Genomic DNA, 27,918 nt, shown 5'->3' with positions numbered 1-27,918 from the left:
TGTTCTCTTAGTCTAATCAGGATTTGGTAAACAAATGAAATATATTAATTAATACAATATAGTTTTTCTTAATCAAAAGATAATATAAATTTAATTCGTAGCATGTTGCAGTTTTTTAGCCGTAGATCGGTATATGTCACTTTCTTTTCTACGGCATTACGTTTATTTATTTTTTTTTTTAAAAAAACAAGTGCAATATAAAAATAATTAACGTAGAAGACTAAATTAAAGTGGATTTTATGAAAATTTTAAGTATTTTAATTTAATAGAATGAAAAACCATTTTGAAATAAATTTGAAAATATGAAAAATCATTTTGAAATGAATATGAAACTAAGGTCCTAATAGAATTTAAATTCAAACAAAATTTTAGAATTTTATCAACTAAATATTTGAATGCAATATTTCTCCCAGAATGAGGTGTATATTTTTGTTTCATTACATCTTTATATTTCATAAATCTGAGGTATATACAATATTCTTAATAATTTGAGCTATATAATTCTAATTGGAAATATACTCTACATATATGTCTGATTAATATATATGTTGGATTAAAAGATATATAAAAAGAAATAGGGTATGAGAAAAAATTGTTCAAATTAAAATTACAACATATATATACAAGAATTACAGAAAGTGCATGATTTAACATTTAATATTTCACTCTTAATCAATAGTTTAGGAAATATATATACAGCAAAGTGTGTGCCAACATTTTGAACATGATCTTAATATTATTGCCATATGAATCTTACAAGAAGATGATTAAGAGAAAATTCATCCATTATTGCAGTTAAATATTAAAATAATATACATTAATTGAATATCTAAATATGGAAAAAATTATGTCATTAAAATATAAAAACTAGCAACTTTAGGATAAATTTGAAACATAAAAATTTGCAGATTTTGAGCCATGCTTGAGTTTAATTTCTTTTTTCAAGATTGACATTTATGAAATATATAATTGAAATGGTGATATTTCTTATAATTTTTGAATAATCAATAGATACAAACTTGATATTGACATGAATTGTTGAAATCTTTGGATCTTTATTTAATAAAAAGATATTTTTCTTAAGTCTTTATGCTATCGTTGATGAGGCAACATTTAGGTACATTATTTTTTTTTATCAAGATAGTTGAAATCTTCATATATCTGAAATTATGTAAATGGTCATATACTAGATGTCCGACTCCTCTAGATAATCATGTTTTATTTATCTGAAAAATTTCTAAGGATGTCTGAAAATATCTAAACCACCTTGTTTCTTTTGGAGGATTGTCTTCAAAGGTGTATTATTTAATAATACTCTTCTACATTCAAATAATATAATTAAATATATATAATATTTTAAGTCCGTTTGATAATTATTCAGTTTTTTTTAATAATTTAATATTTTATTATTATGAATTCAAGTTATATTAATTTTACTTGTTTTTGTTCTTTTGTAAAACAAGTTTATTTGCGTTGTTATGAAATTATTATAAAATATATGACACTAAATATTTAATTTAGAATCCTATAAAATTCTACAAAATTCCAACCATATTCATACATATGAGTTTTTTTAAAAAAGTAAAATGGGATTTAGAATCATGCATGGTTTCCAATCATTTAAAAAGACAACATTCAAATAAAGAACATATACTTCTGACTTTCTTATTAGTACTTGAATTTGTTATTAAGACAAAATCATTAATAAAAAAAAGTGAATTATTCAAATTCTCTACTCCCTAGGTTCTATTGAGAGGGATTAAAAGAAAAGGAAAATTCGGATGTTGTGTCCTGCCTGCACTTATCTTTATGCAACTCGAACAATTATCTAATAAAAAATCGTCATGTGACAAATTTTTTAAAAAACAAAATCGTTTATTTATTTATTTATTAAGTAAAAGAAAGGAAAGCATGCGATTAAATATCATTTCTGACATGTTTGTATGCACGAAAAAAATAATATGAGATCACATCATAGCCTTAGAAAGGTCATATTTTGCTTCCTTTTGTGTCAATATTAGATTCCATATCATATATATTTATGTAATTTAGTGTCCCTTTCAATTGCTTTTGGGGAAAGAAAGGTTTCTCATCTTTTATTCACATCATCCCCACCTAACTCAAATCTTTCTAACATTTAAATCAACAATCACATCATCACCTAAACTTTCTTTCCCTTTTTAAAACAACTAATGCCTTTATGGTTTATGGTGCTTTTAATGTTATTCTTATTCTTGTCTTTGCTCTATGTAGTTGCAACATTTCAAAAGTATGCCATTTAAGTTTCATTTCATGACTATTGGGTTCTTAGTTTTAAATTTCGAAAATTGTGTTTGCTTTTCTTTTTTTTTTTTTAGCGGGAACAATATTTTAGTTTAGGTAATGTATTTATATTCGTTCGAATGTATAATATAATCTATGCTTATTCGACACTAACCATTACATTAATATAATAAATATGTATTAGACACTAGTCTACTCTGTACAATGTTTTCACTTTTTCTCTCTTCATTAGTTTTTTTTTTTAAAATTTGCAATGGGTGACAAATCCAAAATGTATAATTAGTGGCATGTCTTCAACATATGAAAAATTGTAGATATGAAAAAATTCTCAAATTTAAATTTTCGTTTATTCCGTATTCGAATTTTGCACCTTTAACAAACTCACGTTTTTTGGTATGTCAATCAACTATTATTCCATATTTAAAGTATATCAGTTGTGCATTTTTTTTCAATGTTTTATATACTTTTTAAATGATGTTATTTCTTTCATTTTTAAATATAAATGTACAATAGGTTGGGAAAATTCAACCTAAAACTCACTAACACTCAATTTAGTACACTCATTTTGACACTTTGATCGTGTTTAGAATAATTAGATAAAAACTGTATTGCAATAAAATCATTTTTATGATTTTTTTTAAACACTTAAATAACTAGTCATTTTCAACAGTGTATCAATAATATATCAAGTGTATATCAATAGTGTATCAAGTTTATACTAGTAGTGTATAAGATGTATATCAATAGTGTATCAAGTATATCAAGAGTATTATGTGTATCAAGTGTATCACGTGGATTAAGCTTATTCTTTGCTATTTGCAAAAGTAATAAATATGGGCTATGAGTCTAATTGAAGCCTCTTTTAAAATCTCTTTAGTTTTATAGTTTTTTTTTAATCTCGGTTCTAACTTTTTCTCGAGAAATTTGTATTCTTCGTTCTAATTTGAAAAATTATAATAAAAAGCAAAATAACGGAAAATATCAACTAGTATAGCACCATTTAAAATTTATTGCATATATGACAAATGTGACTAACCACCTTTTAAATTTTTTTCAATTTCCAAGTTTGCCCTTCTCTATTTGTCTTCCTATTCTTTTTTTTTCCCCATTTTTCTTTTCCTTCCCCGTGTTTTCCATTTTTTTTTTCATGGCTTACTTTTACTTTTAAATTTTTTTCTTTCTTTCTTCGTTGTTAATTTTGATTTTCTATCTTTGATTTTTTTTTTTCATTATTAATTTTTTCACTGCTTAATTTTACTTTTTAATTAAAAACCAATTAATTAAAAAAAGAATTGAAAAAGCTAGATTTCGAACCAAGAAATTAAAAGAACTATTTTTTTCAATATAAAATTTGAGATCTTTTCTAAACAAAATGAGAGATGAGAACATAACAAACAAACTTTTATTTATTTTTTTTTTGTAGGATTTTAAAAGTATGAAAATTTAACCGTAATAAATTTCTATCACTGATAGTCTGTGATATCAATAATAGACTTAGTCTATTGGTGACAGGATTTCTATCACTGACAAACTACATGAATCGGTGATATAATTTAGGTAGATATCGTAATATTTGTGTATCGATAATATCAATTATCAATGATATTAGTGATAGAACTTAGATAGCTATAAGTCATATTCATGTCTTAGTAATATCAAATTTAGGTAGATATTAGTGATAGAAGTCTATTAATGATAAAATTCTATAATTGATAATCATGATAAAAATTTCTCATTAATAGCCACTGATAGCTTTGAGTGTTAATCTTTCAAAATTGATAGTCACAAATGAAAGTCTATCGGTCATAACCACTAATATTTTCTATCATTGATAGCTTAGCTTAATATTTGATGATTTTTTTAACAGTTTATAGCCACTTATAAACGTCTATCATTGATAGCCAACTAAGCGAATTTAACTAATAAAGTTGAATATCGAACTAAAGTGTAAGCGGGATGCCTAGAAGTTATCATTAATAGCATATTATAACGATAGAAGCCTATCAACGATAGCATATTATTTGATGTTAAAAAGGAATGACAGAAGTTATCTCTGATAGCGTGTAACCAGTAATAAAAGCTATCACCGATAACCATGATACAAGTGATCGTATTAGTGATATCGATGATAGAACTTAGGTGATAGTCATATATCGATGATATCAATGATATAAAAGACGATTCTATTTGATAAAAGTCTATCATTGATAATCATTGCTAAAAGTTATCGATGATAGCCACTGATAGAAGTTATTAGTGATATCCATATATTAGTGATATGACCTAGGTATATATCAATTAAATGAATGATATTAATGATATTGGTGATATGACTTATGTAGATATCAGTGATAGTCACTTATAGACTTCTCATTGTTAGACTTCTATCATTTATAGTTTTAAATGTTAATCTTTGAAAGTTGATAGTTTCCTTTCAAACTTGACAACTACTTATAAAAGTCTATTATTGATGGCTATTAATAATAAGTGTTAATATTTCAAGTTTGATTCCAATTGATGAAAGTTTGCCACTGATAACTAATAGCAAAGTAAAAGTTAATTTTTCAAATGTTCCTATTTCAAGGTTGAATTAATATTTCTCAAATTGAAAGCAATCACCGATAGCAGCTTTCACCGATAGCTTCAATTTGAGAAAATCGAAAGAAGAAGTATGAAATGGTGGGCTGCACGTGGATTTTTTAGTCATTTATCAGTATAACTATCACGGATAGCTGCTATCGGTGATATTGACGTTAATTTTGTGTTGCATGTCCCTAATATATTTATACTTGTTCCACATTATTTATTATTTTGAGTCTGATTGTTATTTGTGTAACTAACCCTTCTAATTTTTCTCTCTTTACAGTTATTCGTCATAAATGTTTATCATTCAATCTTCAAAATGTTTTTATAATATGATCTATATAACTTTATTTTTCTATCTTCGAATTCTTGCCAGCTCTATTAAGCTTCTCTCTAGAATTTTTATCTCTCTTTAAAATTTTCCTTCGTAGCATTTCTCTCTCTTAAAATATTTTCTTTACTTCTCTTTTTTGTTTCTCTTAAGTTTTTATTTATCTCTATATAATGTCTATCACTTTCTAATTTTTTCAATCTCAAATATCATATTTCCTTTTGTTGTTAGTAATTTGATGATTCTAAAATTACCTTTGAAAAAAATTAATCACATAAATATACGTTTGATAAAATTAAATCACTTATATGAATCTACTACCAATTACATTAACATGTCAAAATGAACATTTCTTCAATCCCACATATTATCACACACACACACACATATAAAATTGAAGCCAGTTTTGTCCATTATTTTCATTTTCGTATCTAATAGTGCGAAAAAAAAGGAATGCCCAAATCCAAATTGTTCAAGAATAGTGGCGTTGAGTTTCTCGACCCTTTGCCTTAGGATTAGTCAGTTATATTCCTCAATGGGGACAAGAAAAGGGATATAATTCAGCAGTAGAGTATCGTCTTGATGTGACAGAAGTTATCAATTCGAGTCTGATTATCCATATATATATTGGCATGATGTATAACACCCTTACAAAATTAATTATATTCAAATAATTTAACTTAAAACACTTATTCTTAGAGTCAAAACTTAACATGCCCTAAAATCATTAAAAATAATTTTCAATTGTAGAAAATCACTCTACCACAATCAATATAGCTAGGTTTGGTCTTGAGATAGAATAAATTTTCGTGTCACACCCATCAAAGTTGATTAATTTTGCGTAAGATATTGGAACATGGTTGAAAAGTTGGACTATACAACATGAAATAAAAAGTCAAAATTGTACAAATATTTCAAAGTATATCACTTCTGATTCAAACCCATGGCTTCATTATAAATACCAATGCATACAGCTTCAAATCTTCACCAATCCAAAATTAAGTGCATACCAATACCCCATCACCTATTATTTCTCTTCAAAAATTCCAACAATGGCCTCAGCTAAATTCTCTCTAACCTCTGTTTTGATGACGGTTCTCGTCTTCACCATGGTTCTCTCTCCCATGACGATTCCAACTGCCAATGCTACCCGTGTGCTTCTACAGCAAAGTAAGTTATGATTTTGTTTGATAACTATTTTTTTTTTGTTTTTGTAAATTAAATCTATAAATAATCACTCACAATTTCTTTTGTATTATGCTTTATCTTTTATTTTAAAAATTCAAATTAAGTTTCGTAAACGGAAAAAATATATATATATATATACTTCTTTTATAAACTACCTATTTTTTTTTTTCTAGAATTTGACTCAGAATTGAAATATCTTATGAGTAAAAAATTAAACTGTGAGAAAACTAAAAATAAATATATATATATATATATATAAAGAAGTTACAAGGTTTTTTCAACCTATTAGTATATAGGATATTTAAAAAGAAAAAAAAAAAAAAAAATAGAGCTGTCTCTTGAAAAAGATACATGTAACTGTGTATATTTGCTTGAAAATTAGCATCAGACCCAAAAATTGGTATAATATAAAACAGAGAAAATGTCATTTTATTTTCGGATCAAGTTAAATTATTTTCTGGCCGAGACATTTTATTTTGAGTCAAAACCATTAGATTAAAAAAGCTTAAGCTTATTGGCTTAGGATAAATTAAATTAAAATTTTCATTTTGAAATTCAAAGAAATTTGAGCTTTCATATTTATATTGTTGAGTTTGGTGACGTAGTTAATAGGCCGCCGATATGCCCGGCCTGCGTGTGCTGCGAGCCAGCACCGGCGGGATCCTGTTGCCGGTGCTGCGCTTCTCCGATCCAGACTTCATCTCAGAACGGGTCGCCATGAAAAAAAAACTTGCTGCTCTGTCCATGGGAGTACACACATTAAAGGATTTGAAGATGCTTTGAGAATAAGGAGAAGTTCACTCTCCATGCAAAAAAATAAAAAATAAAAAAATGTAGATTTGTTTTAATTTGGTTAATCTCTGATTAATATTGTTATATGATGTTAATGAAGTCAGGTTGATACTCTAAGAAGAATAAAAGAGTGAAAATAATATAGTTCAAAGTGTCCGTGAGTTATTTTGTTCTTTTGTTTATTATATTTTGCTTGGTATGGAGAAAATTTTTGGTATTCTAGCTGGGGGTGTTAAAAAAAGCCCGATAAACCGAAAAAATCAATAAACCCAACCCAATCCATCCGATTTGAGTTGGGTCATCAACTCATTCGGTTAGGTTGAATTCAAACAAATGAAAATTTTTGGGTTGGATTGGTTCAAGAGTTCATTTAAAGTAACCCAAACTAACCCGAATCAATCAAAACTTATTATTTATTTTAAATTGTATTTTTTTATACTTATGATACAACTATATATACATATATTTATTTTTGTTTTATTTAATTTCATTACTTTTATATAATTTATTCTCTAACAATTTATAAAATAATTTTTTAACACTTTGAAAAGAAAAATTGCATTATAAACTGAAATTGAGTTGTTAATCTTAATTCAATATATAAATATCTTACCCAAATGAAAGTTAGGGACCAAATAAAAATTAAAGTCAAAATTTCTTAGATAAAAATAAAATATTCTAAAATTTAAAAACAGAACTAACCCAAAATATAGAGACTGTTTTTTCCCCAAATTATTAGGAAACTTGTGGTTTAGCTCCATTTCAAAAACTTTACCCAACTTTCAATATATGTAACCTATACTAATCCCCTATGTCATTTACTTCAACTGCCTTGCAATGAATATGGATTCAATTACATCTATAGACAATTACTTGTGTGTGATTTAAATTCATAACTTAACCCCTCACAATTTATAATAATAAGTACGAAGAAGAAAACAAAAGTATAGAGATTGAAGGACTGAAAGTACACATTTTACGATATTTTAGCAGTCATAACATCTCAATTCATTAGTATATGTGAAATAAGGGCATGTATTGTCACACATGACCTTAAATCGGGTTAGTACATTCTTTATTCACACTGAACTTTACTTTGATCAACACCAAACAATTCATTTATATTTCTAAACTTTCAAGTCAAAATAGTGACAGTCTGAACCCATATAGTTTGGTACATTTAATAATCTTTGACATTTTTTATTATACTTTCTTCGATAGAAAAAATCACTGAAAAAAGAGTTGGAAAAGTCTTTCGTAACGCGACTTCTACCATTTGGTTGCATTATGGTTGGATGCTCTCCCATTCAATATTCTCCCCTTTTATTATAGAATTGACAAACAAACAATATAGAAAATATGAAATAGTAGAGAATTGATACAAAGATTTATATAATTCACTAGCAGTATGTTAGTTACTTCCACGAGATAGAGGGAGAACAATTTTATTAGAGAGAATGTTACAAAATACATAACGATGGTTCTTCTATGATTAGAGAATTTATATAGGTGTACATTTCTAAATTTTAGGGTCATAATCGTAAATAAAACGAATTCAACAGCGAGACCCTCATACTTAATTGTTTGAAGTGCCAGATAATAGATTCAAGGTATTCCAATACATTTTTTTTTTTTTTTTTTTTTTGCATGAAAACAATTAGAATTCAAACATACCACGTTTTTTTTATCAAGTAGGTGACACTTTATTATGATCTCAAAGGTAGTTGTCTAAATCCTGACTAAAAAAAAAAAAAAAATCAATTCAATAGGTTTAGTATCTATCTTAAGGGGAAAAGTATAATGAAGACAATGTTAAAACAAATGGGCCTGCAATTTATGAGATAAAGAGAGAAGCATAAGATCTGCATAAGGATTATAGTAGTTCGGTCTAATAGACCTACATCCAGTAGCAGAGCAAGGATGTTATACAAGGGGGCACAAGTTCAGCTAAACATAATTTAGATGCATTAACATAATATTTAACTTATATTATATCGTCAAAACGATTAAAACTAACTAATGTATAGATAGTGATGGATTCAGATTACATGTTAGAGTGCACAACTTTATATAAATTAAAATTTTAACTATTAAGGTCTAAATTTATGTCATATATAGTTCTTGAACTTTAAAATATATATATTAGACTACTAACTCTTGATAAGTGCATATAATATGTAGTGCCAGACATTTTTTCTAAAAAAAATAATGTAACTATCGGCTACAAAATTGAAATTGTGAGGTTCAATTAGAAACAATTTTTTTTAATCTAATAATGATTAATTTTTAAGCATTTCAAATATTTATAAGACTTTTATATACTAAATTTAAAGTGTATATATCTAGTAGACATTTTTAAGGGACTTATTAAAGTTAAAATTAAAAGTTTAGCTACTTATAAGTCATAATTTTAAACACTAAAAATTAAACTTGGATTGACTTGGTTTTAGAATAATGGTAAAGTAAATAACAAAGCAAAAAAATCATATGTACAATTGGTGTTTATATGTCTTAATTTTTAAAAAATAAAAATAAATAATCAAATAGTTACCAAATGAGTCTAAAATTTTAAAAATATTTATATATAAACACGAACATATATATGAAGAAAATAGCTGTATGTATATATATATATATAAAAGAAACTTTAAGCAACAAAAATTGGCTAAAAGAAAAAAGAAAATAAAACTATCTTGGGGTGGAATAAAATTTTGGTTGCCAAACTTATAGAAGCTCTTTCACCACCACTGAAGCAAAGTACCAATTTATGTCTTAAGAGGGCACGTGTTATTATATGTTTAATATATACAAAAGTATTTTTTATATTTAATAAAAAAAATTTATATCTATATGTAATACGACGCGATTTGAGGGGTGACACGTGCCCCTCCTAGTCTTGTCCTAGCTCCGCCCTTGCCTACATCCACTGTCAAAGGTATGAGTTTCTTCTCTTATTCAAGATACTTTTTAAGGTGTTTTAGATCTTTATAGATTTCTTATATATCATCTACATTTTTCCTTCCAGATCTATTTATATACACATATATGTTTGTAAGGATGTCACAAAACAGGTAAGCTATATATATATATATATATATATATATATATATACAAATTGTTTATTGTTTTAACAAATAGTAACAACTTTATGTATTCTTGTAATAATGATCAAATAGTAATAGCTTTCTATTTTCTTATAATAAGTATCGAATAATAACAACTTTCTATTTTCTTGTAATAAGTATAGATGAATTATAACTTTAGCTTTGAAGTTTAAAGGTAATTGTTTAGATCAATTTCTTTTACAACTCTCCACCTTGAGCTAAAAATTACTCATACCTTGACTTTGTTTTATAGCTTCACCCTTCAACTGGATGGTCTACTTTACTATTTTAAGTAGACACAGACAGTATTCTGGCTTGGACTGAGGCACAACTTTAGTAAAAAAATAAGATAAGTTTTCTTCTGTCTTAACTTTCTCTATTTTTATTTCACCTTTTTCTATTTCATTTATGATGAAATGCATTCGTATATCCACATGTTTGGTTTTGTCATGAAATTGAGGGTTTTTAGTTAGGAATATAGCACTATAATTGTCATATTTAATACTTACTATCTTTTGATTAAACCCAAAATCTAATAGGAGTCCTTGAAGCCATTTAGCTTCTTTAACAACCTCTGTTAATGCAATAAATTCTGCCTCTATTGTAGATAGAGCCACAATGGACTATAGATTAGATTTCCAACTGATAGTATTACCTCCAAATTGGAAAACATACCTTGTGAGTGACCTTTTGTCTAAATCATCAGCAAAGTCTGAGTCAGAGTAACTCATAAGAGTTAGGCTAGTTGAATCAGGATGTCCATATAAGAGGCCCTTCTTTTGAGTGCCCACTAGGTATCTAAATACCCACTTTGTTGCCTCCCAATGTGCCTTCCTTGGATTTCCCATATACCTGCTTACTAAGTTGGAATAGTGAGCTAAATCAGGTCTTGTGCACACCATCAAGTATATTAGGCTACCTGTGGCACTTGAATGGGAATTCTCTCCATTACTTTCTTCTGTTCTTCAGTGGATGAAGAGTCTTTGGCAGATAGTTTAATGTGTTGAGCTAGGGAGGTGCAAACAACCTTGGCATTTTCCATGTTAAACCTCTTTAATACTTTAGTTGCATAGTCTGACTGATATAGGAGCAAATCTTCCTTATTTATGTTTTTGTAGATCTCCATCCCTAGAATTTTCCTTACAGCTCTTAGGTCTTTCATATCAAATTCCTTGCTCATTTGAGCTTTAATTTCATTTAATTCACCCATATTACTTCCTGCCAATACATATCATCTATATATAATAGAAGATAGTCTTCTTCCTTATTGTCACGCTTCCTTATGTAGACACAAGAATCATAGCTGCTTCTTCTGAACTATAGGCTCGATATAAACTCACCAAAATGCTTATACCAACACCTTGGAGACTGTTTAAGCCCATATAGGGACTTCTTTAGCAAACAAACTAGATCTTCTGACCCATTTTTTGTCACACCTTGCACTAGATTATCCTCCTAACATGGAGGGAATGGTGACTGCAGCAGTTACCAACCTTTTTGGTGGCACTTTCTGCCTATCTTACCTATTAAAGATTGCTCAAAACCCTGAATACATACAAATTAAATCAAAACTTAACACATTTACATTACAGGGTTTCACAATATTATTCATATATGAATATTACAACTTAGTGAACCCCATCTAGAATATTAGTTATTAGTCAGACACATGTGTACTAACTAATACCGATCTTCAATTACGCTTCCTTTAACCTGTTTCTTTGAGTGGCAGAGCAACAGCAGAAAAGTCCTCTGGGAACTAACCACTACCTGGAAAGGAAAACATTTGAAAACGTGAGCTAGAAGCCCAGTGAGTGACTTAATAAAACGTAAAACTCATGCTTAAACTGAAAGCTTGAAAACATAATACTGGAACTGAAAATACACCAAAAAAACGTGTACATAAAACCTTTTAAACCATTGTATCTACAACCTGAATCTTAGTTGAGAATGAACATTCACTGCTCTAATTCCCAACGTCAAGCCATGGCCAGATAAGACCTCTATTTCGACCTGTTCAAGTTAAACTATGGCTAGAAGATATCCCTACGTCGATCTCTTTAAATATACCGATGGCATCTTAAGCAACATCCTTAAAACATAAACGTTGTTAACAACTCTTAAACATCAATAATCATCATTATTCCCTAGTTGAGAACGAGCATATACTGCTCTAGCTCCCAACGTCTATTATCGGCCAAGAGACCCATACCTCGGCCTCTCATTCAGACCTACCTACATACACATGGAGTTCGCTATGTACCATTAATACCTTAGGTACATTTATTTAGATACCTTCCCTACCTTCAGTATCCCTATTCATTATGTTTAGAAATACCAACGCATGTACTTTGGCAACCTTAGGTATTTAAAACATAGTTCGTCAAGCTTCATTCAACCTTAGCTTTAACCATAACGCATGCTTCATACTTTGTGAAATAAGTTGGCTTCAAAAATATTGAACTAGCTTGTAAAACCACTAGCATGCGTTAGACAGGGAAAACATACTTGGGAAAACTCATACATTAGTAAACATCATGCGTTGATAAACATTCATAAGCATTAGCAATTCCAAGCTATCCTTCTAGTCTATGAGAAGATACGACTGCCTTTATCTTTAGTTGAGAGTGAACTACTAAATCTAACCCTCAACGTCAACCTTAGTCGGGGAGATCTCTTTTGCTCAATCCCTTGACGTCGTATTACCTATGTGTATGTGGTTATAACTGAGTACCATCGTACCTTATGTACCTGACTAGGATACCTTCTCATTGTCCTTAAGTATCCTCAGGTACTTGACTAGGATACCTTCTCATTGTCCTTCAGTATCCTTAGGTACTTGACTAGGATACCTTCTCAGTGTCCTTTAGTATCCTTAGGTACTTCTGCTCAAATACCTTCTCAAACGTCCTTCAGTATCGAGCTGTTAAGATACCTTCTCATATGTTCTTCGGTACCAATTTGGTCGGATACCTTCTTAAAAGTCCTTCGGTATCAAATTGGTCAGGTACCTTTTCAAGTGTCCTTCGGTACCTAATTGGTGAGATACCTTCTTAATGTCCTTCGGTATCAAATTGGCTGGATACCTTCTCAAAAGTCCTTCGGTATCAAATTGGCCAGGTACCTTCTCAAGTATCCTTCAGTACCAAATTGTTTAGATACCTTCTCAACGTCCTTTGGTATCAAATGTGTATTTTGTAACAACAAATTAAGTTCCATAGCCTAGTATTACATAAGAGCTATTCCATTGTCACTCATTTACACAAGAATTCATTCTCCTGTAACCTTCCTTTAGAAAGCATATATCAAATTAGAACATAGCTTTTGTAATGGTTACACAACATACCTTGGCCTGTGCTACACACATACAATCCGAGAGATATGCATTAAATTATTCTTCAACAATTTGTTGCTTGAAGAAGTGTAAATACATTGTTAATGTCATTGTGCTTTACTTGATCATATATACGTGAATATTAAAAAAACTTAAAGTTTACTTAGTCACTCACAGTTTGTTGGCCTCTTAACGTGTTATACGCCTCTCCTATCTCTTCTTTGCCTGAAAGAACATAATCCCCAGTTAAACTACTTAGAATTCTTAGCAAAATACCTCAAATAGTTCATTTACTAATGGAACTTTTATCAACAAAAATAGTATTTCTAGCGAGAAGAACATCATGAGCGAGATCACCCACATGAGCGAGACCACCCTTATGATTGAGATTTACCATTCCTAGCAAGATTTAGCACTTTCTAGCGAGATTTAGTGCAAACCAGCGAGATTCAGTGCAAAATCAGTGAGATTCAATGCAAAACCAGCGAGATTTCCGTCCCTAGCGAGATCCACCTCTCGCTCTCGCTCTTGCTTCCTCTTGTTCTCTCTCGCTCTCGCTCACTTTCGCTCTCTCTCGTTCCCTCTCGGTCTCGCTCACTCTCGCTCTTGAGCTGCCTGCTTAATCTTCCTAAGCAGCTGTCTGCTTATGCCCAAATCCTCTGTTATAATTTCAAAAATTCATAACTCAAAATCCAGTCCTCTTTTGAAGAAATTTCCTTCTACAAACATGTTTAGAATTGAGTTAGCAACATTATCTTAAAATTTCAGCTCAAAATGACTCGTCGTTTAATTTAGAGATTCAAAACTTCATCATTGGCCCCAATTCAAGCAACTGCCTGCTTGTTTAATAATTCTCAGTTCAACTTTCAAAATTATATAACTCGATTTCCAGGCCTCATCTTAAAAAGTTTCATTCTACAAAATTGTTTATAACTGAGTTAACAATATTACCTCAAATATTTAGCTCAAAACGCTTCGTAATCTGTCCAAACCGATGGCCTAGATTCACCCAAGAAACGAACCCTTTGACTTTATTTTGCCCCTTCGGCCTTATTCTGGTGAGTTTTCTTCAGCAGCCCAGCCACAAAAAATAGACACATAGAGTTTTCGAATGCCACTAGAATTACACAAATAGCCTGAGTAATCTGTCCAAACCGACCCAATGAATTCAACCTTCTTGCTTATATTACCGCCCAAAATCCAGCATGAACCCTCCTTGTGCCACCTGGCCCACTATTGGTGATGAAGGGCTAGGATTGAGCAAATTCCTTTTGTAACTTCACTCACAATATAACTTCAGCACTACTCTTCATTATATGGCATGGTCTCATTCATATGCTTATTATGCATTCCATCTTCTATTCTTCCTGAGACATGGCATTATTTAACTCATTAGAAGACATCACATTACTTAAAGTAATTAGGATTCGGGTTTTACATTTTTCTTGTAACCTTTAGGTTGAGACATGTAGATAATTTCTTCTAGCTTTTCATGTAGGAAAGCTGTGGTCACATCTAGTTGTTCTAGCTCTAAGTTTCTAGAAGCTACAATAGCTAGGAGTACTTTTATAGAAGTGTGCTTCACCATAGGGGAGAAATATGTCATTGTAGTCTAGTCATTCTCTTTGAGTGTACACCCTAGCTACTAGTCTAGCCTTGTATCTCACTCCACCTTCATCTGCCTTCCCCAACTTTTTCTTAAATAACCACTTGAAGGAGAAAATTTTCTGTTTAGAAGGTAGAGTAGTCAAAGTCCATGTCTCATTTTTATACAAGAAGCTCATTTCACTGTTCATTGCCTTCACGCACTATTTGCTTTCTTTGCTGTTAACTGTTTCTTCATAGCTTTTAGGTTCATCATCATTTAGGTCCTCACAAAGGTTAGCAAAAGAAACATAATTATCCTTTTTGTACCTTTGTGATGACCTTCTTTCCCTTCTAGTTCTGTCTCTTGTTAGAGTGTAGTCCATTAAGTTTTGAGGTTGAGGTTCTTAGGTTTCTACTTGGGTTTCTGTCTCTGTCCTTGTCTGTTCTTCTTCAAGCTGATCAAGGTGATCAGTTTGAATAGGATTGAAAGGAGTTTGAGGAACATTAGAGATTCCCATCTCACAGTGGTCTTGAGTCACTGTTCCATTACCGATTTTCAACTGGTTTAGAATCTTTAGAGTCTATATAGAGTACTTCTCTCTGAATACAACATCTTTGTTGATTATGCTTCGATTAGATTTAAAATCCCACAACTTGAACCTTTTAGTTCCTTCTGGATAGCCAATGAACATATATTTCATAGCTCTAGGTTGAACCTTCCCCTATTTGACATGAATATATCCCACACAACCATAAGGCTTTAAGAAAGAGAGGTTAGGAGGATGCTCTGACCAAACATCCTCAAGCGTTTTAAAATCAATAGTTGTGCAAGGACTCCTATTGATAGTAAAACAAGTTGTAGCCACTGCCTCTGCCTAAAAAGACTCTTCCATTTTAGCTTTTGAAATCATGCATCTTACTTTCTCTAGGATAGTTCTATTCATCCTCTTAGCTACTCCATTTTGTTGTGGAGTGTAACTACTGATCTATGCCTTGTAATTCTATTCCCAGCACAAAAACTATTGAAGTCATTGGCTAGGAATTCTAAACCATTCTTTATCCTTAAGTATTTTACTTTCTTACTAGATTGATTCTCAACAATAGATTTTCAATTTTTAAATTAATCAAATGTTTGGTCATTGGATTTTAGCAAAAACACCCAAACTTTCCTTGAGTAATCATCTATTAGAGAAAGAAAATATCTTGAACCACTTCATGAAGGAATCTTTCTAGGTCCCTACAAGTCAGCATGTATGTAGCTTAGAATTTCAGTGGTTGTGTGAGTCCCTTTCACAAACTTCTGTCTCTTAGACTTCCCATAGATACAATCTTCACGAAAATTCAGCCTCTTAGTACCCTTTGACTTGATCAGCCCCGTTTCTGTAGCTCTTGAATTCCCCTCTCACTTATATTTGAGAGTCTTCTATGCCATAAATCAGTCTCACCCTCTTCGAGCTTTTATGCTACAAGTGTTTAAGCTAGTAATGAAACATTTCTCACAAAGTACAACCCATTAGACTTCACCCTATTAAAGATAGGTCTTCCATCCTTTGAAATCTCTAGGCTTCCATTCTTCCCAACAAACACACAACCTTGGTCATCAAGCATTCCCATAGAAACCAGATTTCGTCTAAGCTGTGGAACATGCCTTACTTCTTTTAGGAGTATGACTCTATTGTCTTGAAGTTTAAGCACCACTAAGCCTATTCCAACCACCTTACAGTTGTGATTATCTCCCATGAATACTAATCCATCATCCCATGATTTACAGGAGATAAACCATGCCTTTGATGATGTCATGTGATAGGTACAACCTAAGTTTAATACCCAGTCTTCTTTAGATTCATCGCTATTTGCTCTTTCTCAGTGGTCATAAGAATTTCTTTGAATTCAATTACATTCTCCCCACTAGAAACATTTCCTCTCCCATGTTCCTTTGGCCTTTTGAAATCCTTTATGTATGGTTTCTTCTTTCTGTCAAGACAATCTCTCTTGAAATGTCCTTCTTTATGGTAAAAAAAACATTTTAGAATAGATTTATCCCTCTATGTACGATTCCCCTTCTGAAAGTTAGATTTCCCCTTTCTTGAGAAAGATTTTCCATTTGTAGACAGTGATTTAACATCACCATTGCCATTAGATTCAACTTTAAGCTCTAGCTCCTTATTTAACATCGCAAGTCTCTTCGTAATTTAAATTCAATATTTTCGTAATATTTAAGGTTTTTTTTTTTTTAATTTTGGAAATTAAATTGAATTACTGTAAAAGGGATAATTCAATTTTATTATTTGTTCAGAAGGAAATTTCAGAATTTAGATATGTTAAAGGAAAATTTGGGATTTATGTCGAATTAATGCAATTTCTTAAGTTAATGTCGAAAATTGAATTTAAATTGGGGAAATTGGTTTGATTTTGAATTTGGGATTTGAAGAGGAGAAGGAAAGATATATATATATATATATATCTGTGTGTGTGTGTGTGTGTATATATATACATATATGTATATTTGTGTATTGAAAGAAAGAATAAAATAAGATGAAATAAAATAAAGTATAATAGAATAAAATAAAATAAACTTTTATTTATTTTCATTTTGTTAAATCTCTCTCCTTCTCTTTCTTCTCGCATGCAAACCCTCCCCTCCCTCATCTCTCTTTTTGTTTTTTTGTTACGTCGTCAACCTCCCCTCCCCTTCGCACAACCATCGATGCCACCAACCTCTCCTCCTCTTCACACAACCGTTGATGCCGCCAGCCTCCCCGCTTCTTCGGACAACCGTCGACGCCCCAACCGCCCACATCTTCGTCGCCCTTCGCGCAGTCGTCTGCACCGCCCCAGCGCTCGCCGCTAGTTTGAGCCCAGCCGCAATGCTCGTTTCGTTTCCCCGTCGTACCTATCCGTCTTGCATAGGGGCTGTTGCCACCGTCAACCGTTTCTCAGATCTAATCGGTGCCCATCAATTTTTTGCCCGTCGACCACTGCCCCGTGGGTTTTCGTCGAAATCTTGGATTTGGATAAGATCTATTTTGTTTAGTTGAGTTTCTTGAAGATTTTTTTGGATGCTGATAATGGGCAGAAATGCACGTTATCATAGTGCTAAGTTCTTAAACAATGTTTTCTTGCGTTGATAAAACATGTTAAATTGTGTCCCTTAAGCATCAATTTCATAATATTGCAATCGCATGCGTTCATCGCATTAGAACAGTTGATTTTTTTATTTTTGTGCAGAATATGCGATGACGGAAGGCGGAAATTGCGATCATAGGAAATCATTGGTTGAGCAGAGCATCACTGCAATTCGCAAATATTCGCCTGAGAAATATCACCGCAACTTGGTCAGCGCAACATGGTGGGCGCATTTAGGTGAAAGGCTAATTAATCGCGATGGGACATAAAGCTGATGACAGTCAAATCTAAATTAAGTTGACAGCCAATAACGATCACAAGTACATTCAACTTTTCGGTGACAATTATTCGGTGCATTAGTCAGGAATTAAAGCCGTTACATCTGTACAATCATGATAGAGAAGCCGCCTTTCACCATGGATGCTCTATAAATACCAAGGGCATCCTTCAGAAAAGAGAATAACTAGTTCAACAGTTAGAGATTTCATACTTCAGTTCGCACGTCTTTATTCATAGTTTTTCCTTTCGTTTTAAGGCAGAGCAAGGGAAGAGTAGTGATGCCGAAGATCGTTCAGGGAAACTCGAGAGAGAACCTTGAGGCAAAGAAGTAGAGAGCGGGCCGACTCTCGCGAGAGTGAGATTATCTTTTGAGCACGAGTAGAAAAACAATGTAAAAGCCTGAGCAGTAAGAGATTTCTACTAGGCCCTTTATTCTATACTTGCATTGTTATTTTGTACTTCATCTTTATATTTATACAATGGAAGTTCTATTTCTACATCTGTTTACTCTCTTAGCACGCAAGAGTAGGTAAACTCACTAGAAGAAATTCAGGCTTTAATGTTGGTTTTAAACCGACATTAAGATAGTGTTATTAAAGCCCTTTAATGTTGGTTGCCTTTAATGTCGGTTTTAAATCGACATTAAAGGGCTTCAATAACACAGTCTTCAATGTCGGTTACAACCGACATTAAAGACCTTCAGTGAAATTTTCAACCGACATTAAAGGTCTTTAATATTGGTTGCAACCGACATTAAAGCCTGTGTTTTTTTTTTTTTTTTAAAAATTCTTAACTGACATTGGAGCTCGAATTTGTCCCTTTTTTTAAAAAATTCCGTCGTCGAATCCATTTTTTTAGTCAAAAAGTATAACATGACACATCATCATTGAACGTTGTGGTATGACATATTATTCATGTATGGATTGTAAATCTATTATATTTAATCCACAAATTCTGCTATAAAATTATAATTTAAAAGGTCGTACAATAATTCAGGCCTTGAAAACACAAATTACAAGTAATACAAACATTATGATTTTACAAACATTATGAGATTACTGCCTCTCTCCACTTGGTAAGTATGTATCCCTTCATAATTCTTCTTGAATCAACCCCCTAGCTTTAGCAGTGTCTAGTTATAGGCATCTTTGTCTGGCCACTGTTGTTCAGAGGATCACAAACAAAAAAGGTTTAAGACAAAGTATTGAAAGTGAAAATGTGATAAGAATTCATATTCAACTAACCATGTTTACTGGGAATGTGCATAAATGGTACATTCAAGGGAAAATTCTTGTAGTGAATGTGTTGGATCTAAAGTTCCCCAAGAAAAAGCATAAAGAGGTTACGATACCAAATATTTACTCCTTTGTTGCATCTACAAAACAAGAAAACTCAATAGTTGAATAAATGAAAGAATCTTATTTTTCAAGATCTTGAAGAAAAGAAGCTTGGTTACCTAGATATGAGATACGAAGACGATGAAAAATTTTCATCAGCATAACGGTGCTACCACAACAAAACCCAAAATTGACCTTGAACCTGTTTAAAGAAACCCACTCCCAAAAATATTTCACAACCACTTTTTCTCAACAGAACTATCAGAATTCCCAAAAAATGAATATTGAAGAACACATACATCAATAAGAAAATTTAGCTCACAATGTACTTCAAATCTCAAAAGTTGTCACAAAAACTACCATAGTGTATGGATAACCCACAAACTACCATAGGGTAACCCACAAACTCAAGCACCTTGAATCAAATTTAAACTACAAATAAATAATACCCATGAGTCATAAACGGATGTTACATTCTAATCCAATATGGTCCAAAGAGAAATAAGCATACTATTCTCAAAGAGGAATTTTCATATCATTAGAGTCACTTGAAAACAAAACACTTAGAAACTATGCTTAAAACTGCAAGCATTCAAAAATGCACTTACCAGGAACAATTTTCACCTGATGCTGTTGCAAGAAATCCATCTCCTCCCCACCCATTCCAAACACCTAAAAAACACATAAACAAAAAAGGTTTAAGACAAAGGATTGAAAGTGAAAATGTTATCAGAATTTATATTCAACTAATCGTGTTTATTGGGAATGTGCATAAATGGTAAATTCTTGTAGTGATGCTTATCGAATGATCAAATAATTTAAATCGAATATTAGAATGATGCTTATCTGAAGGATGGCCATTGCATTGGCTTTTTTCTCAATTTCAACTGCCCAGCTATACACCACCATCCCAACAATAGCAAGAACCATCCCTGATATGTTCTTCAATGTCATCTTTGAATCAAAGAGCAGCTACCCCAACATCAGCATGCATACCGTTTTCATATGGCCTAAAACCTGGAATGATACGGCCGAGAAGCATCCGATGCACAGATATTGACTGATGTTGCAGAACACAGCTAGGGAGCATGACAATATTATGAAACACTGCAACATTCATTAAGGATAGATTGAACTTTGGAAGTAAAAGCAAAACAAATACAAGATTCAATGGACGGACTAACTGTTAGAAGAGAAATTGCTTGTATGGGAGCTGTTTTGCTTAGTAATTCAAAGGAACCTATTGAGTACTTCTTCTGTAATGAACCTATTGACTGTTTAAATCAATGCAAAATATTTGAGCTTGATGTCTCATAATTAGGTTCTTAGAGTTCAAATGCTGAATTTCAAGTGATTTTATAGGGAGAAAAGATAATGCTTACAATTTGTTATAGTGATGTGCATAAGATTGCTACCAAGGCACAAAGAAAGCCTTTGGCATTAACTTTGACATTAGTCACCGTAAAGACTCCAACACCGACAACGACCACAGTAACGACCATCTTCACTTCCCTTGAGTATTGTTTTCCATGAAGAATCCACTCCAGTACACAAACCACTGGTATCATGCTCAGCTTTGATATCTACAAGCATATAAAGTAGTGACAAAGTTCAGTTATCGTCAATGACGATGAGTGATGACTTAAGAGTAAGGGAAGCAAGAATTGAACCTAATAGAATCCAACAGAGTTTAACATGAGGCTGAAGTTCATGGCTGTCATCGACGTGTTAGTGATAATCGAGAACCAAAAGAGTTCCCAGAAGGGAATAGACTTGGATTCAGAATAGCCAGTGGCATTTGAAATCCAACCAATCAATGTAGTTACAGAAAAGTGAAATCCAGTTAAAGTTGTAGCTGAAACACAAGAGGGAAAACCTTGGATCAAAGCAACTAATTGATGAAATGAAAGAGATGCATTATGCATTTTAGTTTTCTCTAAAAAACACACTCATATGGGACAATCATTTTCATAAGGATCATTCATAATTTATTGAGAATTTTGATTAAAGCCGTTTCGCTCAGTCAACAGGGGATCGGTAGCTGGCCTCTGGCGCTATTGGCTACCTAAAAATGGAAATTTCAAGTTCATTTTCCATCATCCAGTTAAATGCTCAGTCAGTTTTTTAAGTCGTTTCCTTTGAAAAGTACAACGTCGACGACCGGATCGAAAGACCCACGAGTAGATCAGAAAAATAGACAACCGAATCGAAAAAACCCATAACTAAATCTATAGATCCAACACCGACAACTCACTTCCACAACTAGAACAAGCTGGACAGACGACGAGCTGACCATCCAGAATCTACAGATCCAAGGAGAAGAGAGAACTCCACCACTGACGAAATCTACGGATGATGAACTCCACCATGCTGGTGACGAAGACCAAAATAATTTGGACCAGACGATGACCCAAATCTATAGATTGAACCACCAGAAGAACGGCCACGACGACGACCAAAAATCAGAAGAACGCCCATGACGATGACCAACCACCGGAAGAACGCCTACAAAGACAGAGATCCAAGCAATCCCAATGACGACGACAATCAAAGTGATTCACACGACCAAGTTAAGAAGAAGAGAGGGTTTGGTAAGAGAGAAGTGAAAAGAGAGAGAAGATTTGATATGAAAGGAAAAAAGATGCAAAGTAAAAGAAAAATAAATGTAGGCCTTTAATGTCGGTTTTAAACCGACATTGTAGCCCATCTTCAATGTCGGTTTAAAACCGACATTAAAGATCCTTTTTTTTTGGTTAAAATCGACATTATACATCCGATTTCACTTTTTTCAACCGACATTAAAGCCCAAAATTCTTGTAGTAACTAGTCGAATGGGTTGAACAGAACTAAGCTAACATGACCTAGGAAGTTCATTGCTTGTGATTGTCTAGTTTTATGCTGTGCAAAATACCTTTTAGAGCTACTCGAGAGAGAGTCTAAAAAAAAAACCTAATGACTCGAGAAAGCTAGGTTAGAATCTAGACTCGAGAGAGCAAGATTAGAACTGCATGAATAAGAGATGGGGACTTAGAGATAAGCTCTATTTGTCAACCTGCATCGCATGCATCTTAGAGATGGGAATGATATTATGTGGTCGCCTTATTTGTGTGTGTGTCATTCTGTCATCGCATAAATAAGAATAGAGACTTATGTGTAGGTCCTATAGGCCTTTCACATATATCGCATGCGTTCTAGTTTTAGAAGCCGTGGCATTCGCGTCGAGAGGTGGTTTACTATTGTATGCATGTTGCATCATCGCATAGCATGAACGCATCCTAGGAAGTGTTAGCCGAAATTTTTCTCAACCCGTTCACCGTATATTCATCGCATTTCTCGTTTATCAACTCTTTTCAGACTCCACCACATTTATTTATTTTTCATTAATGCAAACAACAAACCAAACAATTTATTTATTTATTTGGTTACTGCAAGGTTTTCATAAAAATTACCAACGCAACCTGTTTTCACAAGTCCTTGAGTTCGACCTTGAACATACCAGAAAACTCAGTGGAATTTACACTTGGATTCTACTGAACTTGAGTGCATAACGCAATTTCCTCAACGCATATCACCCACATTTTCACTTCATAAAATCGAGCATCAATTTTTTGGCGTCGTTGCCGGTGACTTCGGAAAAATAGAGTGGTAACCGTAATTTTTTTTTTTACTTCTTTGCAGACTCTCAATCTCTGGCGAATTACGACTCGGAGATTGAAAGAACATTTAGACGGAGATTGAGAGACCGCCAACAGGAACCATAATCAGATAAAGAAGAGATGGCGGAGCAGTCTGGAAATGAAGCACCAAATGATATAATGTCATGGCGAATCCAATCCTGTTGGCAAACGATCACAATAGACTTATTAGGGACTATGCATCACCAAACCTTTATAATTTCTCTCCAGGAATCATAAGGCCTACCCGCGATGGAAGCAGATTCGAGATGAAACCAGTGATGCTGCAGATGATCTAGACTACAAGATAATTCAGAGGAAGGCGTGGCAAGGACCCACACGCCCACCTCCGAAGCTTTATTGAATTCTGCAATACTTTTATGTTCCCGAACATCTCTGCCGAAGAAGTTTGACTAACTTTGTTCTCATTTTCTCTCTGTGATTAGGCTAGGAAATGGGCATATTCTCTCGAACCGGGAGAGATCACTTCTTGGGAACAGGTCGTGGAGAAGTTTATGAAGAAATAATTTCCACCTACTGAGAACGCCAGACGACAGAAACTAATTACAAATTTTGAATAAGATATGGACGAATCGCTCAGCGATGCCTGGGCGAGGTTTAAGAGGTTGATCAGGGATTGTCCACACGAGGGTTGCCAGATTGCCTCCAGATGGAAATTTTTTTCATGGTTTGAATTTTGCTTCACAGACCACTGCCAATGCGGCAGCCGCTGGTGGTCTGTTTGATAAAATGTATGACGAGGCGAAGAATATCTTATATCGTATCTCCAAGAACCATGAAGATTGAGAGAGAGTGACCAGAGATTGAGACTCAGAGACAATGACGCAAGTAATCGTGCTATTGCTTTACTACAAAATTAGATGATCACAATGATGAACTTAATTCAGGGAATTGTGATCAGCAGCTCAACATCGCAAAATGGGCAAATCAATGCAATCATTCAAAACACCGTAAGGTGTGCGACTTGCGATCATGGGCATGCGATGGAAGATTGCCCGCAAAATCCACAATCTGTTTACTTTGTAAAAAATAATCCCTTTTTGAACACCTACAACCCCGGGTGGAGAAACCACCCTAATTTTGCTTGGAAGAATCAACAACAGATTTTCCAACTAGTGGCACAGAAAGAGGGGCTACCAGGATTCTTCCCACGCAACAACGGTCAAACGAGCACTCAAGTAAGTAGCTCACAACCATAGTAGTCCTCTTCTTTGGAAAGCCTATTGAAGCAATACATAGAGAAAAATGAAATCGTGCTTCAAAGTCAGGCTACGTCCATCCGCAATCTAGAATTACAGATGGGCCATATTGCGAGTGAGCTGAAGAGTAGACCGCAAGGGGCTCTGCCGAGTTCAAAAAAACTCCCACGCAACCCGAAGGGATCAGGTGAAGAGAAATGTCAGGTTGTGACATTGCGAAGTGGGAAGATTGTGGAAGGAGAAAAGAAGAAGCATAGTCAGACAGCTCTCATTGCGATAGAACCAGAGGTTACCTCGACCTCAAAGCCAACTGAGACAGGAATCGTGAAAGTGCAGTTACCTCTTTCCCACAGAGACTAAGGAAGAAAAAGAACGAAGAGGTACAGTACCAACGCTTCCTATCTATGTTAAAGCAATTACATGTTAATATTTCTTTTAGTGAAGTGATTGGGGAAATGCTTGCCTATGCAAAGTTTCTGAAGGATATGGTAACTAAGAAGTGGGGAGCTGGTAAGTTTGCCACGGTGGCGTTTACACAAAGTTCCAAATCAATAATTCCACCAAAGATGAGTGATCCTGGGAGCTTTACCATTCCTTGCTCCATAGGAGGACTGTACATCGAGCAAGCCCTATGTGACCTATGAGCCAGCATAAATTTGATGCCTCTGTCAATCTTTAGACAGCTGAATGTGGGATAACTTGTGCCCACAATAGTGACTCTCCAACTGACCGATAGATCTCTGGTGTATCCAGAAGAAAAGGTGAAGGATTTACTGATCACCATTGACAAATTTATCCTACCAGCCGACTTCATCATTTTGGACTATGAGGCCGATAAAGATGTGCCCCTTATTCTGGGGCAACCTTTTCAATCAATGGGTCGTGCTCAAATTGATGTGCATAAAGGGGAGATCACTTTGAGTATCAATGGACAGAAGCTGAAGTTTAACATAATTCGTGCCATGAAGTTTTCGGATGAAGAAGACCTGTATAACTCAGATGATGACCAGAATGCGATTGAAGAAGAAAAGTTTGATGAAGAAAATGAAGAAGAAGATGTCAGCACATCCGTTGCTGCCTGTAATGCGATCAAAACAAAAACAAGCAAGGAATAAGAGATGATTGCAATTCAAGAAGAAGAGCCAACAGAAAAAAAAGAAAGAAAAACAACGCAACCATCCCTAATAGAACCACCAACACTGAAATTAAAGACCCTTCTGAATCATTTAAAGTACGCGTTTTTGGGGCCAAATGAGAAGTTGCCTGTTATTATTTCCTCTGAGCTGAACGAAGACCAGGAGAATGCGTTGATGAGCATTTTAAGGAAACATGTGTGAGCAATCGGCTGGACGCTCGTCGACATAAGAGGAATTAGCCCAGCATATTGTATGCACCGCATTCGTCTTGAAGAAGACCACAAAGCAACAATTGAACATCAACGCAAACTCTACCCTGCAATGAAAGAGTCGTTAAGAAGGAGATCATTAAATGGCTAGATGCGGGCATTATCTATCCTATAGCAGATAGCACGTGGGTCAGTCCCGTGCAGTGTGTGCTGAAAAAGGGCGGCATGACAGTAGTCTCGAATGAAAACAATGAATTAATATCGCAAAGGACTGTCATTGGGTGGCACATTTACATGGATTACCGCAAGCTGAATGCGGCCACAAAGAAAGATCATTTCCCTCTACCATTCATTGATCAAATGCTAGATCGTCTAGATGGAAATGACTTTTATTGCTTTTTGGATGGTTATGCCAGGTACAACTAGATTATGATAGCTCCAGAAGACCAAGACAAGACCACATTCACCTGCTCATATGAGACATTTGCATTCCGCTGCATGCCGTTTGGTCTCTACAATGCATCAAGCACATTTTAAAGGTGCATGATGGCTATCGTTTCAGATTATCTCGAGGACTCTGTCGAAATCTTTATGGACGAATTCTTTGTTTATAGGAACACCTATGAAGTTTGTCTAGCCAACTTGGAGAAGATACTGAAGAGATGAATCTGGTGCTTAATTGGGAAAAATGCCATTTCATGGTGAAGGAGGGCATAGTGTTGAGACACAAGATTTCCCGGGATGAGTTAGAGGTGGACAAAGCAAAAATTGAAGCAATTGAAAAACTTCTACCTCCAACAAGCGTGAAGGCTGTACGAAGCTTCTTGGGGCAGGGTGGATTGTACAGACACTTTGTTAAAGATTTTTCGAAAATAGCACGACCATTGAGTGCGTTGTTAGAGGCTGGTAGAAAATTTGATTTTGATAACAACTGCCTCAACGCATTTCGAGTTTTGAAGAATGTGTTGATTACTGCACCCGTATTGATTGCGCTGAACTCGACACTTCCGTTTGAAATAAGTGCGATGTAAGTGGATATGCGATGGGAGCAACTTTAACATAAAAGAGAAAAACAATCTTGCACCCCATCGCATATACAAATAAAACATTACATCCTGTTTAGATAAATTATACCACCACATAGAAAGAGCTTCTCGCAGTAATTTTTGCGTTGGAAAAATTTCGAGCATATCTATTGGGAACAAGGGTACTCATCCATACTGATCATTCGATAATAAAATACTTAATGACAAAGAAGGAAGCAAAGCCGAGGCTGATCAGGTGGATTCTCCTCCTTCAAGAATTTTATATAGAAATAATTGACCAGAAGGGGACAGAGAACCAAGTTGCGGATCACTTGTCTAGACTGGAACATCCTGAGGTTGACTACAATGAGTCTGAGGTGAGTGCAGTGTTCCCGGATGAGCAGCTGTTCCATATCGAAGAATTGCCCTGGTATGCAGACATAGTTAATTATTTGATTTGCGAGAAATTTCCTGAAGATTACACTTACCACCAACAGAAGAAGCTCAAACATGAATGCAGACATTATTATTGGGATGAGTCGAATTTGTATAAAAGAGGGGCAGACCAGATTTTTCGATTATGCGTACCAAATGCTGCTCAACAACACATATTATCACAATGTCATGACTCACCATATGGTGGGCACTTTGGAGGACAATGCACCGCAGCCAAAGTTTTACAGAGTGGATTCTTTTGGCCTACATTGTTT

At 33.7% G+C, this 27,918-nt stretch overlaps 1 protein-coding gene and 1 pseudogene across 1 annotated transcript; one reads left to right on the top strand and one right to left on the bottom strand.

Moving 5' to 3' along the window:
* Nucleotides 1-6,172: 6,172 nt before the first annotated feature.
* LOC120084509 (uncharacterized) lies at nucleotides 6,173-7,328 on the top strand. The gene is made up of 2 exons (XM_039040303.2): nucleotides 6,173-6,367; nucleotides 6,991-7,328. Exons 1-2 carry the CDS (start codon nucleotides 6,250-6,252, stop codon nucleotides 7,104-7,106), a joined length of 234 nt encoding a protein of 77 aa, XP_038896231.1. The 5' UTR covers nucleotides 6,173-6,249; the 3' UTR covers nucleotides 7,107-7,328.
* A 9,347-nt stretch (nucleotides 7,329-16,675) lies between these two features.
* On the bottom strand, nucleotides 16,676-25,802 carry LOC120084510 (UDP-rhamnose/UDP-galactose transporter 3-like; annotated as a pseudogene).
* Nucleotides 25,803-27,918: the final 2,116 nt, after the last annotated feature.

This window comes from Benincasa hispida, chromosome 9, assembly GCF_027475165.1.
Source record: "Benincasa hispida cultivar pf3 chromosome 9, pf3_genome.v1.1, whole genome shotgun sequence".
NCBI classification, from domain to species: domain Eukaryota; kingdom Viridiplantae; phylum Streptophyta; class Magnoliopsida; order Cucurbitales; family Cucurbitaceae; genus Benincasa; species Benincasa hispida.
Note: the sequence above shows the minus strand (reverse complement) of the source record. Positions and strands in the feature narration are given on the sequence as shown.

Excerpts from the sequence above, each read along its gene's own strand:
- LOC120084509 (XM_039040303.2), top strand. The coding sequence starts at position 6,250 with ATGGCCTCAGCTAAATTCTCTCTAACCTCTGTTTTGATGACGGTTCTC. Across the intron at positions 6,368-6,990 it reads CCGTGTGCTTCTACAGCAAA|TTAATAGGCCGCCGATATGC; the intron begins GTAAGTTATGAT and ends TTGGTGACGTAG.